This window comes from Cetorhinus maximus, chromosome 1 (genome assembly GCF_964194155.1).
Source record: "Cetorhinus maximus chromosome 1, sCetMax3.hap1.1, whole genome shotgun sequence".
NCBI lineage: Eukaryota > Metazoa > Chordata > Chondrichthyes > Lamniformes > Cetorhinidae > Cetorhinus > Cetorhinus maximus.
Window position 1 is genome coordinate 61716545 of NC_135879.1, and position 15404 is coordinate 61731948.

At 44.4% G+C, this 15404-nt stretch overlaps 1 protein-coding gene across 3 annotated transcripts in view; it reads left to right on the plus strand.

Annotated features, from left to right (window-relative positions):
• dclk2a (doublecortin-like kinase 2a) overlaps nt 1–15404 on the plus strand; it is a 430953-nt gene that overhangs the window by 243737 nt on the left and 171812 nt on the right. For 2 of the 3 annotated variants that reach the window (XM_078541259.1, XM_078541256.1), the window contains exons 4-5: nt 10578–10682; nt 11797–11844. In XM_078541259.1, coding sequence (XP_078397385.1) covers nt 10578–10682; nt 11797–11844 — 153 coding nt within the window. The remainder of the gene's footprint in view (nt 1–10577; nt 10683–11796; nt 11845–15404) is intronic. The other variant, XM_078541257.1, reaches the window with a different exon arrangement.

Here is a 15404-nt window from a genome sequence, read left to right on the forward strand (position 1 = left end):
CAGTATGCACCATCTACAAGATGCAGTTCAGCAACTCACCAAGGTTCCATAGACACCTTCCAAACCCACGACCACTACCATCTAGAAGAACAAGGTCAGGAGATACATGGGAACACCACCACCTGGAAGTTCCCCTCCAAGCCACTTACCATCCTGACTTGAAAATATGTCGCCATTCCTTCACTGTCACTGGGTCAAAATCCTAGAACTCCCTCCCTAACAGTAGTGTGTGTGTACCTACACCACATGGACTGCAGCAGCCCTTGAAGGCAGCTCAACACCACCTTCTCAAGGGTAATTAGGGGTGGCAGTAAAGGCTGGCCTAGCCAGCGACGCCCACATCCCATTAATGAATTACAAAAAATAACAACAATTTGCACTTACATTGCATCTTTAACATGGTAAACCATTCCAAGGCTTTTTAAAAAAATTATTCATGGGATGTGAGCGTCACTGGCTAGGTGCATCACTGGACCACCAAAAAAATTGATATTGAGACAAAAAAGAAGACATTAGATGACCAAATACTTAGTCAAAGAGATAAATTTCAGGAGCACTTTAAAGGAGAAGAAAGGTGGAGAGATATGGGAAGGGAATTCAGGAGATTAGGGCCTATGCAACTGAAGACACAACCACCAATGGTGGGGCAAAGAAAGAGGAGGATGCGTAAGAGGCCAGAATTGGAGGAACACAGAGTTCTCAGAGGGCTGTTAGGCTGCAGGAGGGTAGAGAGAGAAGGAGATAAACCTTGATACGAAAATGGGATACTTGGGTGATGGCAGCACTACTTCTGGCCCTCAAATTTCAACCAAAAACTCAAAAGAAGCTCAGGGACCAAAAATCTGGAGAAAAAGTAGCAATGGATCAAGATATGATAGCCCAATTATTCTGGTCAGTGGCGGAGTAGAAGTGATGAGGTGAGTTGGGAGGCTTTGTGGTGAAGCCCAATTCCAGCGAAGTCATGCCCCCTTTTTCATCATTAACTGAGCACATGCCTCATGAGATCTGTCACAGCTCATTGGATTCCACTGTTTTAATGAACCTGTCTTTGTTGGGTTCCCCTTTCAATCTCACACCCCTGACACTGCTCAGTCTCCACCCTGACATTACTCATCCCACCTCCGTCAATGCTTACTTCCCACCCCCGCATCCCAACAGTGCCCATCCACCACCCCCCACATTCCCTGATGATGCTTACCACAAACCGCACCCTTGGCAGTGCTCACTGTCCCCACATCCCCTGACAATGCTCACCTCCCATCCCGCAAACCTGACAAAGCTCAGCCCCACGCCCCCGACAATGCTCACCTCCCTTCCCGTAACCCTGACAATGCTCACCCCACCACCACGCCCTGACCATGTCCACTGCCCCCACTCCCTGACAATGCTCATTACCCCACACCCCCTGACAATGCTTACCCCCCCATCCTGCAACCCTGACAACGCTCACTCCTGCATCCCCTGACAGAGCTCATCTCACACCCCATATCTCCGTCAATACTCATTCCCCCCCCCCCCCGCCAACTTCCTGAAAATGCCTACCCCACCCCTGCACCCTGACAATGCTCACCCCACCCCCACACCCCGACAATGCTCACCCCACCCCCACACCCTGACTATGTCCACTACCCCCACTCCCTGACAATGCTCACCCCACCCAACAATTATCATCCCACCCCTGCATACCGACAGTGCTCATTCCCACCCCTACGCCCCTCGACAATGTTCACCCACACACCCTCACAGACCCTGACAATGTTTACTCCTATTCTGCAGCCTGACAATACTCACTCCCGGGAATGCTGACCTTCCTCATTCCCCGACAATGTTCATGCCCCCCACACTCCATGACAGTACTGACCCCCAACCCCTGACAATGCTCACAACCCCCACACCCCCAACAATGCTCCCTCCATTCACATCCCTGATGATGCTCAACCCCTGCATATCCCTGATAATGCTCACCCCCTCCCACATCCCTGACAGTGTTCACCATCTCCACACACTCCTGAGAATGCTCATCTCCAACAATGCTCACCTCCACCACACCACCCAATAATGCGCACCACCCACAAACCCCAACAATGTCTACACCTCCCAACAATGCTCACTCACCCCCCTCTCCCCGACAATACTCACTCGTCCAACAATACTCACCCACCCCCCCATCCCCACAACAACTTTTACTCCCCGACATTGCCCGCACCCTCTCATGGCCCCCCAACAATGCCCACACACTCCAACACTGCTCAGCCCCCTCGCCCCCAGTGAGGGCTCCCACACAGTCATTTTGGCATACCAGTGTAGGTTTGGGCATAAATTGGCTTCCAGGAACATCTGATGCCATTGAGCGTCTCAATAATGGTAAACGTCTCAGCATTCACCACTATAGGGATAGGAAGATCTGGGCCAATGTGAGTTTGTGGGTGATAGAATTTACACTGAATCACATTGAAGGAGCATTGCACCAAATTTGATTACTTAAGAAAATAGTCCAGATGCTCTTGAAACCAAACCGTTATGCCACTAAAGAGTAGAAATTACGGTAAGTTTTTTATAGGATTCCTGTGTGGAATGGAGATATAGTTTGCCTTGGTAGAAGTGCAGGACACTCTGTCTCCTTTAGGCTTCGAGGAACTTGCTTCACAAGGGATGTTTGACTTGCAAGGCAGAAGTACCTGGTGAAAACAAAATACCAGCTTGGCCATTTCCAAAGTAGCAGTTTATTTACATTTATTGTTATTTATTATTCATTAGTGCCAAGTAGGGCCAAAACACATAAGAACTCCTTTATTTCACATGTATCATCTCCATCCTGGTCAATCTTCTTTGGTTCTGTATCCCCCAATATATTAATTTATTCATTTTCAAATCCTCAATTACAAATTCTGCTCAGGCTCTCACCCCATTGTAATTTCTCAACTCGTTTACCTGCTCTAACTCTCAATTCCTGCTCAATGTCCAATTGCTGCCCCCACATAAACAACAGGTGAAGCATTTTAGACTTGATTTTCCAGACAGATCTCTCATAAAAAACAGTGATCTTTATTCACAGAGCTTCAGCAGCAGTTACGTGCTTCCATCAAGATCCACAACTAGGTAAAACACCACCCCTAAGGTTCCCTGTGCTTAATGCTGATTTGTTCACACTGTCACGTGATACTACACAGTACAATAAATCTTAAAGCTACAGTCACTACATTCCTCTCCCTTTAATTTTTTTTTACAATTTATAATTTCAAGAACAATTACATTCATGACATTACAAATATACATATGGCTCATGAAATTATAAATTAAGTCTCTCAGGTAGTTTCATGATCTGGGTGGAACGTCGTAGCTCCACAACTTTAGAGTCTCTTACTGAATCTTCATTTTCTGGAACCACAGAAACATCAGATACCTCCTTAGGCACAAGCAGTTCAGTGTTATCCACCCCGACGGAGACATCTGATATGTCTATCCTTGGTTGATCAATCACAACAGGGACCACAGGTTCTACAATGGTTATAGGTGGAACATCGGTTTGTTGGGGTATCTCCCTTCTTCTCAAATGATGCACGTATTTTCAGGTGATCCAGCCCTCCACTTCTACGTGGTACGACAGCGGTCCAGTCACAAAAACTATTACACCAGATAACCAATTCAATCCACCACTGAAGTTTTGTACAAATACTGTTTCACTGACAGTAAATTCTCGCTCTCAACTATGCAAATCATGAGTTACTTTTTGATTCCTTTGACGTTCTCTACCTTTCCCTCCAAATTGGGAAGTACCAGGCTTAATCTCGTATGAAGGCGGCGCTTCATAAGTAATTCTGAAGGTGTTGAACCTGTAGTAGTGTGGGGGGTTGTTCTATAGTGAAACAGGAAACGTGACCCAAGTCTCCAATGATCTTCCCGACAATTTTTTCATCCCAACTTTAAAAGTTCGTACTGCTCTCTCGGCCAATCCATTAGATGATGGATGATATGGTGCTGTCTTTACATGTTTGATACCATTTAGCCTCATGAGTCTTTGAAATTCAGCACTAGTGAATGCAGTACCATTGTCTGAGACAATGACTTCCAGAAATCCATGTATAGAAAAGCTTTGGCGTAACCTTTCTGTAGTCACACCTGACATTGGCGACCTAGCTTTGTACCCGTCTAACCATTTGGAATGTGCATTGATTATTAGTAGAAACATGGTGCCTAGAAATGAACCTACATAATCTATATGCAGCCTCACCCAGGGTCGACCAGGCCGTTCCCACGGTTGCAGTTCGGCTGCAACAGGCAACTTCTGTTGTTGCTGGCACTGGAGACAGTGTTTAACCATTTTTTCTATATCACTGTCTATACCTGGCCACCATATATAGCTCCTTGCAAGCATTTTCATTTTGGAAATTCCAGGATGCGCGCTATGCAACTCAGTTGAGAGAGGTTCCCTTCATCGTGAAGGAACGACGACTCGTGTACCCCATAGTAAGATACCATCTTGACTACTCAATTCATTCCCTCGAGTGAAGAATGGAGTCAATTCTTCGGGGTTTCATTCCTGGGACCCATCCTTTCAATACTTGTTCTCGTACTTTAGAGAAGACTGGATCATGGTTCACCCAGTTTCTTATTTGTCTTGCGCAGACTGGTGAAGAATCCAGGAAGTTCATCACTAATACAATTCTTGGGGAGTTGGAGCATGTTCAATGCTCTCCTGCAAAGGAAGGTGATAGGGCATCTGCATTGGCTATATGCATCCCTGGTCTATTCATGTATAAGTATATTCATGTGATGATAAAGTCAAATCCCATCTTTGAATTCTTGCAGAAGCTATGAGAGAGATAGCTTTCTCTTCGCTAAACAGGCCCAAGAGTGGTTTGTGATCAGATTCTAGAGTAAAGTGTCGACCATGTACATACAGGTGGGATTTTTTAACTCCAAAAATAATCGATAACCCTTCTTGATTTGTGAATAATCCTTCTTGGTCATAGAGAGGGTTCTGGATACATAGCCTTTCTGAACCATCGTCCATCTTGTGAGATAGTACTGCTGCCACCATATAGTGGGATATGTCACAAGTTAGCACCAATTCTTTTGTCGGGTCGTGCACTAACAAGTTCGAAGAGTGCAAGAGCTGTTTAACTTTCGTGAAGGCTTCTTCTTGAGGTGACTTCCAAGACCAACGTTGTTTTTCCCTTTAATAATGAGGGTAGAGGGGCTAGGACCATTGATAAGTTGGGTAGGAATCAACCATAATAATTTACCATACCCAAGAATGACTTGAGCTCTGACACATTTGTAGGTGGGGGTGCCTCTTTAATAGCTTTAACTTTCTCTTCTATCAAGTGTATCCCCTGGGCATCCACCCGGTGGCCTAAGTAAATGACTTCACTTGTCTGAAAGATACACTTTTCCTTTTTCAAGCGCACCACTGCTTCCAAGAATCGTTTTAAGACTTCTCCCAAGTTAGCCAAGTGTTCACTTCTGTTAACCCGCTTATTAGGATGTCATCCAGGTGGACCACAACTTGAGGTAGCCCTTGTAGCAAGCTCTCATCGTCCTCTGGAAAATCACGCAGGCTGAAGAAATGCCAAAGGCAGGCATGTGTATTGATACAACCCTTTGACTGTGTTTATGGTTACAAATCCTCTGGATGTATCATCCAGTTCCAGCTGCTGATATGCATGACTCAGATCTAATTTAGTGTAAATTCTCACTCCTGCTAATTTGACAAACAGATCCTCAATCATGGGGATAGGATAAAAGCAAAATACTGCGGATGCTGGAAATCTGAAACAAAGGGTACTTGTCTGACTTGGCAGCCTTGTTTACTGTTAACTTGTAATCCCCACAGATACGGATGGTTTGATCCAGTTTCAAGACCAGGACTATGGATGCTGCCCATTCGGAAAATTGAACTGGCTGAATAATACCCCGCTCCCTAAACAGTTTAATTTGGTGTCAACCTTCGCAGGGCATAAGGCACAGGCCCTGGCTTTAAAAAACGAGGAGTTGCTTCAGGGTCAACATAGATCTTAGCCTGTAGGCCCTTGATTTTCCCCAGTTCCTCTCGAAAGACCTTGTCATATTTCCTTAGCAGCTCTGGCAGTCCCCCTGCTCTCAGCTGGAAAATTTCAGATCAATTTAGTTTAATTTCTTTTAACCAATCACGACCTAGAAGGCTTGGTCCTTCACCTTCCACTACAATCAAAGGGAGCTGTGCTGCCTGGTGCTTATATTAAACAGGTACAGTGGTAATACCTTTCACTTGTATGGCTTCACCAGTATATGTTTTCAATTTGACTGAAGTTTGTTCCATATTCAATTGTTGAGTACCCTTGTTTAAATATTTGAATATGTGCTCCCCCACTATAGTGGTTGATGCACAGGTATCCAGTTCCATAATCAAAGGTTTTTCATTGAACTGCAGAGTAACAGTGATTGGCTCTGTTTTTAGGAATTAGCGGTTTCAAGTTCTTCCACATTATGTACTTCGATCAGTTTAGTTTGCTGCCTGGGAGTCTGTCTCAACCTTGCTTTACATTGCTTCAGTATGTGCCCTCTTTTATGGCAATAATGGCACTACACCTCTTTAAAACGGCAAGTTTCAGGATATGGTTACTTCCACATCGGTAACAATTCATTTTCAGATTTGCTGCTGAGCTGTCCCCTGTATATTTTTTAAATTTTCGGGTAGCAGGGACTGTCTCCTGCTTCGCAGCTGATTCCTTGGTTTTCGCATCACACCTGGAGGTCCAACTAGAAAAAGGCGTCATTTTATACACGCTGTAAGGCCTGCGAGTCCCACTTGGCACTTCCCATCGCAAATGCTATTTCCAATGCTCTTTTAAAATCGTTATTCACTTCAGCTAATAACTGTCGTTGAACAGCATCATCGTGCACACCGCAGACCAAACGATCCTTTAACATATCCTTTAGGGTCACAATGTTCAGTTAGCTGTTTCAGCTTCGCTATGTATGTGGCTATGGTTTCCCCCAGGGCTCTTACTCTCAAATTAAATTTCAACCGTTGCAAGATTATGGAGGGTTTGAGTTGAAAATGACCCTTTACAAGGTCTACCAATTCACTGAAGGTCTTCGAATCAGGAGCGTTCGGGGCCATCAAACTATTGATTAAATTATAAGTTTTACTCCCACACGCTTAGGAGAATTGCTTTTCTTTTTTCCTCCACCATTATTTCATTTGCTTGGAAAAAGAAACTAAAATGTTCTATATATTGACTCCAATCCTCTGTGGATGAATAGAAGGGGTCGATCCTGCCAAAAAGTGGTATGCCTGGTGGGTATAATTTCCTTTTCTTCTGTTTAAAACAATATACTCACATTCACTGGGCGAGGGACAGTGCCGGAACCAATTTATCCTCATCACTAGTTGTTATAGACTTGATTTTCCAGACAGGTTTCTCATAAAAATCAGTGAAATTTATTTACAAAGCTTCAGCAGCAGTTACATGCTTCCACCAAGATCTACAACTAAACAAAATTCCACCCCTAAGGTTTCTCGCACTTAGTACTGATTCGTTCACACTGTCATGTGATACTACACAGTACAATAAGTCTTAAACCTACAGTCACTACATTCCTTAAAACTACAGTTACAACAGAGATGTTTCAGTGTAAGTGTGGATGTGGTGGTATGTTCCAGATCCCTCGGAGACTGAGTTGCTGTGGCAATATGCACTTTGACATACATGTTGTAGCCTGGAGCAATGCATAGTGATGGTAGAGGCTCCAAAGTTCAGTGTAAGTTTGAGTTGCTGTATTTTCAGATTGTGATCTAGTTGTAAGTGCTTTCATACGGTGCAAGACCTATGTAAGTGCACACTGGAGGTAGAATCTTACTGCCTTCCATCAGGAACAAATGTGAATCTCATTCCTGACAGTTTGTGAGATCCATAGGCTTAGAGGACCATCAGCTTTGAATGGTGGCAGCCCCACCGTGGAGTTGCTGGGCTCAGCACTCAGTGGAGGTTGCTCCGACGCCAGGAAAAACCTAAAGGTGTCCTCCACGTACCTCTCATTGGCCTCCTAATTGGTAACTATTGGCTACCCGCCACTGCTGGGGAGGTAGCAACTTCCATTGTTCCGGGTGACCTTGCTGGAGGCAGCAACACATCTGCCCACCAACACAACGCTCTAATTTGCAAGGTTGCTTCCAGTTCCACCTTCAAACATGCCTCCATGGGACCAGGAAGATTCAACTTTGGATGTTAGAAATATGTCTTGAGACTACTGTGCAAGTCAAATGTAATGCTTTTGTAATTCCCTTACATCATTTTTAATGGGTCTCCAGCATGCAAGTCTTAGTGGTCTCATTAATTTAGTTTTGGGTTGCAGCCAAATGTGTGAACCTATACTTCAGGTACCTAGTGACACTTGCACAGTATAAAGCACCTGTACAAGGCTCTACTGTAAATAAGCCTGGATAATTTAACTTCTCAGATTTACAATACCTTGTACAATTGAAAACAAAGATAACAAAACACAAAGTGCTTATTTAATTCATAACTGAAGTTACAGTGAAATCGTGATATGTCAAACAAGGATGACACAAAATTTTGGTTACGTCAAAGTTGTCAACCAATCCCATTAGCAGAATAGCAAATCCCATAGAACACCTGTGATAAACTGAAATTCCTCACTGGTAACTCCAGATTAACCAAACTTGTCTAAGCTTGTCAATATGACCGCACCAACCAACCAGAATGGAGTTAGACCACACAAGAGCACAAAATAGAGCGCTGAGCAAGCCATCATTTGGCATCGAGATCTTCCTGTGAAAGGATATGCATCAACTGGGAGTAAGGATCAACTTGTGAGAAAGTTAAGCGTTGTCAATCGGAGAGAAGATGAAGTTGATACAGCAAGTGGAAAACCGTGGAGCGAAGCGGGACATGGACATTGCAAAGGAGTGGGAGATTCCACCATCAAATTTGTCCACCATTATGAAACACAAGGTGAATATCTTGAAACAATTCAACCAACAGGTATGTTCTCCAGCAAAACGTGGTTCAAGGCAGCCCGAGCAGATAACGTTCCCATCTCCAGTCCAATCCTGCAGGAAAAGGAAATCAACCTGGCAAAGAAACTGGGCCTCATGCAGCAACAGGTGGCTGGGCAACACCGTCATCCGTGTGGTGAGGGTGCGGAGGTTACAGCAACAGTGGCAGATGATTGGCTCCAAAGTGATCTCGCCCACATCTTGAACGAGTATGCATCACCTCCCGGACTGTGAAACCGGACTGTTTTACCATCTTTTGTCAAACTGCTCTTTGCTGTTTAAAGGTGAAACACAAAGGGGCGGATTTTTCCCTCGTCAGACGGGCTCAGCGGGGGCGGTCAGGAAGCCAACCACCACCCGCAATTGGGGCCAGACCACGATTTCTCACTGGCAGACCAATTAAGGCCTGCCCGGTGTGAAATGTGAGCGGCAGCACTCAGCACTCCCTGTGTGGTGGGGGGGAGGAGGGTGTGGGCAAGCACGAATTTTGCATGGGTGCACACTGGAAAAGCTCCATGCCTCAGGGAGATGAAGTTTAAAACACCATAAATAAAGATTTTAAAAATGACTCTGTCATATGATCAGGGACATGTTACAAATGAAATTTAAATTTTATTTTTATTTGCTGTTGGAAATCTCATCCCACCCCTGGATGAAGTTTCCTAAAAAATGCAAAGGCCTCTTGGCCTTTACACCTGCCCACTAGCCATAAGGTTGGGTGGGTAGTTCAATTATGACTTTAATGGCCTTGATAGGCCTTTTAATTGTCGGTGGGTGCGCTGCTGGCTCTGGCACGTGTCCGCCGACCAAAATATCGTGCAAGTGCACAATGACGTCGCCCAATGTCATCACGCAACATTTTACACTCGGTCGGACCATGCGCCTGCCCGCCACTCGAACTAAAATTTCTCATGGTGAGAAATGGTGGAAAGCAGAGCTATGGTCTGCGCCAACATGGATGGCAATGAAAAGCTGCAGCTTCTTGTGATAGGCAAGTCCAAGAAACTGCATTGCTTCACGAATGTCAAGATACCATCCACGCAGTACAGGGTTAACAAAACTGCATGGATGACATCCAGCCTTTTTTAATGCAATGACCCGGCCTTTTGCAAGGTCAGGTCATTGTAAGGTGTGGACAAATTGAATAAAGACTTTTTCACACGTTTACTGCTTTACTGTGTTTTCATTTGGCATTTGAATCTCTTATTTTTGACATCGGCTGCGTTTGTAGGCATATCAGGTTACATAGAGATGCATTCATGTGATAATGAGGCCTCCTTGGCTATCACGAAGCTCTACGTAACACAAATTTGGAGGTGGCTCTCCTGAGAGTCGGCTCATCAAGATTTTACTGTATTCCTTCTCTTGTATAGCTAAAACTCTAACTTCTGCTGCCACACTCAATATGAAACCATAATTCCATGTTAAAGACATCACAGTTGAAGGCAAATATGGAACTGCATTGTAATATAGATAATACACATTTTATAATCAATAAAGATATGAAACCCATTTATTAGTAAAAGTCTGAAATGCAAAGGATAAAATAATAGGGCTCATCCTTTCTTTTCAGAGTGTCGTGTGATGAAATCATCCTACTCACGCTCTGGTAGTACCTCACGACATTCCGGATCAAAAAGTCCTGGGCCATCTCGTCGAAGCAGGTCGCCTGCATCAGGTACAACTTTTTAAATGGCAGTACAGTAAAAACACCAAAAAAGTGAAGGACTTCTTTGAACAAGCCCCTAAGGAAACTGTGTATGTGAATGAGCTGGCAGGAAGATAATTTGCCTCTATGCACAAAAAAAGACCCCTTCTATTCCTAATGTATTATCTTGTGTCTAAGTTGTTCTCTGAGTGACCATTTCTGACCTTCATCCCTTACAGTTCAATTGATGTTTACGTCACATGAAAGGCTTTTGAACGTTTCTCCAAGTAACTATTGTAAATAAGTGTATTGTGTCCCTAGCTGATTGGCAGAAAAATCACCCACGTACTACAGATTCAAGGGAGTAAATCATGTTTATTATGAATTGGAGACTTTGTTAGACATTTAATCCTTTGAATTTTAGAACTGATAACACTTTAGGATTTTCTTTGCCTCACCTTTCTCAGATACACATACAGTTTCCTTTCCCAACAAACAACCCCTTGGTATAAAATGGCTGATATTGAATTAGCTGCCAATTATACACCCCGCTGTACTTTCAGTTGCAAAGGAAAATCAATCGGGTTATAAAATGGGCTACCAATTTGATATTGCAATTTTATATTATTACCCAAAGTTAAAATTACCCCCACTTTATTTATAAGCCAGCTGCACATATATTCTTTCATAATGCACCAACAAAAAAGGCACCTGCATGTTTGAACTTATCCATGTAGCAGAATAAAGCTGTGTTTAATATAAATAACATACTCCGAATCTTTGAATGGAAACTCAATGCCCTATTTCACATAGTCAGTTTGCAGTCATTATTAAACAATTATTCTTCAGGTCTGTTTCTCAAGATTACTTGACTATATTTCAGAAAATTGTGTCTCTCACACCTGTAAACATAATGGACTGTGCCCTATGTGTGATTGTATATTTGTGATCTCTGATATGTCTTCATCTCCTTATATTAGTCTTTGTTACTCAGCTAAATGTTGTCTGTAATTGTACTAATTTTCTTTTGTTCTTAACCCTTCTTGTGTTTTGAATTTGATACTCTGTTCTATTTATGATTGTGTGGTAACATCTCTCCTTAATGTTTTTTCCTTCTGCTTGTGTGTTAACTGAATGAGTACAGTTAAAAGAGGAGGTTACTACACAGCTTATTCTCCAGTCAAATCCCCAGGTGAGCCCCTCTTTTCATACAATCCCATCTCACACTTTGTTATGATCCTTGAGGCAGGTTTGTCTGAACAAAGATAATATCCACAAAGAGCCTGAGTTTCCCCTTCCCAACAGCTAACTCATAACTGAAAGGTGGAGTACGTGTCCATATGGTGTTGGTGTTTATACCTTGATCACCTAGATGTTTTACAGCTTAAACTTGTTGCTAGTTTAATTACCAATGTCAAATAATAGCAAAGCTGTTTTTGGTATGTAAATCCCATTTACTACTTGAAACATTCTGAAGGTGAAATTGTTCTTGGGCAGTAGTGCAAGAAGAATAATAGCAAATCAATAACTATTTAAACCCCCTATGAAGTCAATGTCATAGAAAATAGGGCATTGTGGAAAACTGGTGGCCTCATGTTATCACCCTCACACGATCACCAAGGACTGATTCCATCCCTCTGCATCTTCCAAATACCAACCATTTTAACAGGATAGAACTTCTGGTCTGGATTTCATGGAGGTAACAGGGGTCTTGCGGCAGGAGACCCATGTCACCTCTTTTAGGGAAGGCCTGACAAATTAAGTGCCACTCAGGCACTTAACTGGACAGCGGTGGGCCTTTCCTGTGATCAAGGACTCTGGAGGCAGAAGTTCACCCCCGCCAATCAGAGGCCAGCAGATTTATGAAATGGCAGTGCCACCAGGGAGGTGTTGGCTGCTGCTGGTACTACACCTATCCAAGGCCTAGAATCATCACTGGATCCCAGGCCACAAAAGAGTGATCATGGGAGGGGGGGGCCGTGGGCACTGGGGCCCACAGGAGAGGAGGGATGGCAGCAAGGGCAGAGGGTAGCTCTCAGCAGGCCCTCCCTTCCTCATGCTGGGTCCCTCTATCAGGCATTGTGTGTCTTTGAGCTAGAGATCATATCTGGGAGCCTGGAAGCAACCCTGCACGTGACGCCAAATCCTGAAGCAGGTGCCAAATGCGGCCGACCACTTCCCTAGACATGCACAATCTTCGATGACGCTGGTTCTCAATCATTTGCAGGAACGACAGGCACTGTCTATAGACCCTGGGTCTAGCAAGGCGCCTACAGGCGACTGCTCACTGCGGATCTTTAGCTGCATGCGCAGCAGGCCCTTCCGCTCTCCTCTTCTTCTTCTCTGGTCTCTGTAAGTCATGAAGCATACCGCTAAATAACCAGGCTCCATGATCCTCATGTTTTCCTCCTCTAGGATCAAAGACAGAGACACGTGGGTTAGCATATCACAGGATCACAGAATCTTTACAGTGCAGAAGGAGGCCATTTGGCTCATTGAATCTGCACTGCCTCACTGAAAGAGCAATCTACCTAATCTCACTCCCCTTCCTTATCCCCGTAACCTTGCACATTTTTTCTTTTCGGAAAGCAATCCAATTCCCTTTTATTTCCCAAATTTGCTTACAACTTTCACCTCTCTATCACCTTCACATGGTCCATTTTCAACACTTCCCTTCCCTTCCTTGACCTCTCTGTCTCCATTTCTGGTGATAGACTGTCCACCAATATTTATTACAAGCCTACCGATTCCCACAGCTACCTCGACTACAGGTCCTCACACCCCGCTTCCTGTAGGAACTCCATCCCATTCTCTTAGTTCCTTCACCTCCGTCGCATCTGTTCCGATGATTGCGCCTTCCAAAATGGCGCTTCTGGCATGTCTTCCTTTACCGAGGGTTCCCCCTGACTGTGGTTGACAGAGCCCTCAACCGTGTCCGACCCATCTCCCACGCCTCTGCCCTCACACCTTCCTCTCCCTTTCAGAACCATGATAGGGTCCCCCATGTCCTCACTTTTCACTCCACCAGTCTCCACATTTAAAGGATCACCCTCCACCATTTCAGCCAACTCCAGCAGGATTCCACCACCAAACACATCTTCCCTTCACCACCCCCCTGTCGGCATTCCACAGGGATCATTCCCTCCGGGACATCCTGGTCCACTCCTCCATCACCCTCAACACCTCATCCCCTTCCCACGGCACCTTTCCGTGTAACACCTGCCCCTTTACCTCTTCCCTCCTTACTGTCCAAGGGCCCAAACACCTTTTTCAGGTGAAGCAGCACTTCACTTGCACCTCCTACAACTTGGCCTGCTGCATTCACTGCTCCCAATGTGGTCTCCTATACAACACAGACTGAGTGAGTGCTTTGCAGAACATCTCCGGTCTGTCCGCAAGCATGACCCAGACTTTCCTGTCGTTTGCCATTTCAACACCTCATCCTGCTCTCTTGCCCACATGTCCGTCTTTGGCCTGCTGCAATATTCCAGTGAAGCCCAATGCAAACTGGAGGAACAGCACCTCATCTTCCAATTAGGCACTATCCAGCCTTCCAGACTTAACACTGAGTTCAACCATGAACTCTCTCCTCTATCTTCAACCCCCCTTTTTAATCCCTTTTTTAAAATTTATTTTTATTTACTTATTTTCATTTTTATTCATTTATTCATTGTTTAATCCCCTTTTTTACCCCCCCTTTATCCCTTTTTCTATCTTTTTCCCCAACCACCGCCCCCTCCCCCCACCCCACCCCCAAAAGGGCCATCTGTTACTTGTTCCATGTTGTGCTTTCACAGAGTGCTGGCTCCTGTTCTGATATTTGCACATTCTGCTTTCTTACCTTTACACTCCCTTTGTCTTGTGCCCATGACATCTTTGTCAATCTCTCCTTAGCCCTCACCTATCGCTGGCCTTCCATCCAGCTTCACCTGCTCCACCTCCCTTAAACAATATAAATTTCATCACATTTATACTTCTCTTTAGCTCTGAAGAAGGTCAGATGAACTGGAAATGTTAACTCTGTTTCTCTCTCCACAGATGCTGTCAGACCTGCTGAGTTTTTCCAGCATTTTCTGTTTTTATTCCGTTTTGAATACCTCGATCAAACCTGTCTCCACCACCCTTTCAGGAAGTTTGTTCCAGACCCCAACCACCCTCTGGGTGAAAATTTTTTTCCTCACATCACTTCTACTGCTTTTGCCCATTATTTTGAATCTGTGCCCTCTAGTTCTTGATGTACTCTTGAGTGGGAACAATTTCTCACTATGTACCCTGTCCATACCGCTCAGAGTCTTGATTACCTCTATCAAGTCTCCTCTTAGCCTTCTTTTCTCCAAGGAAAACAGACTCAACCCAATGTATCCTCATAGCTACAGTTCTTTATCCCTGGAATCATTCTTGTGAACCTCCTCTGTACTCTCTCCAATGCCTTCACATGCTTCCTCAAGTATGGCACCCAGAACTAGACGTAGTACTCCAGATGAGGCCTAACTAGCGTCTGATATAAGTTCAACATGACCTCCTTACTCCTGTACTCAATGCTCCATTAATAAAATCTAGGATACCATATGCTTTATTAACTGCTCTCTCAACATGCTCTGCCATCTCCAATGCCTTATATACATATACATCGAGGTCCCTTTATCCTGCACCTCCTTTAGAGTTTCTCCCTTTGTTTTATACTCTCTCTACATTCTTCCTGCCAAAATGAATCACTGCACACTTCTCTGCATTGAACTTCATCTGTCATTT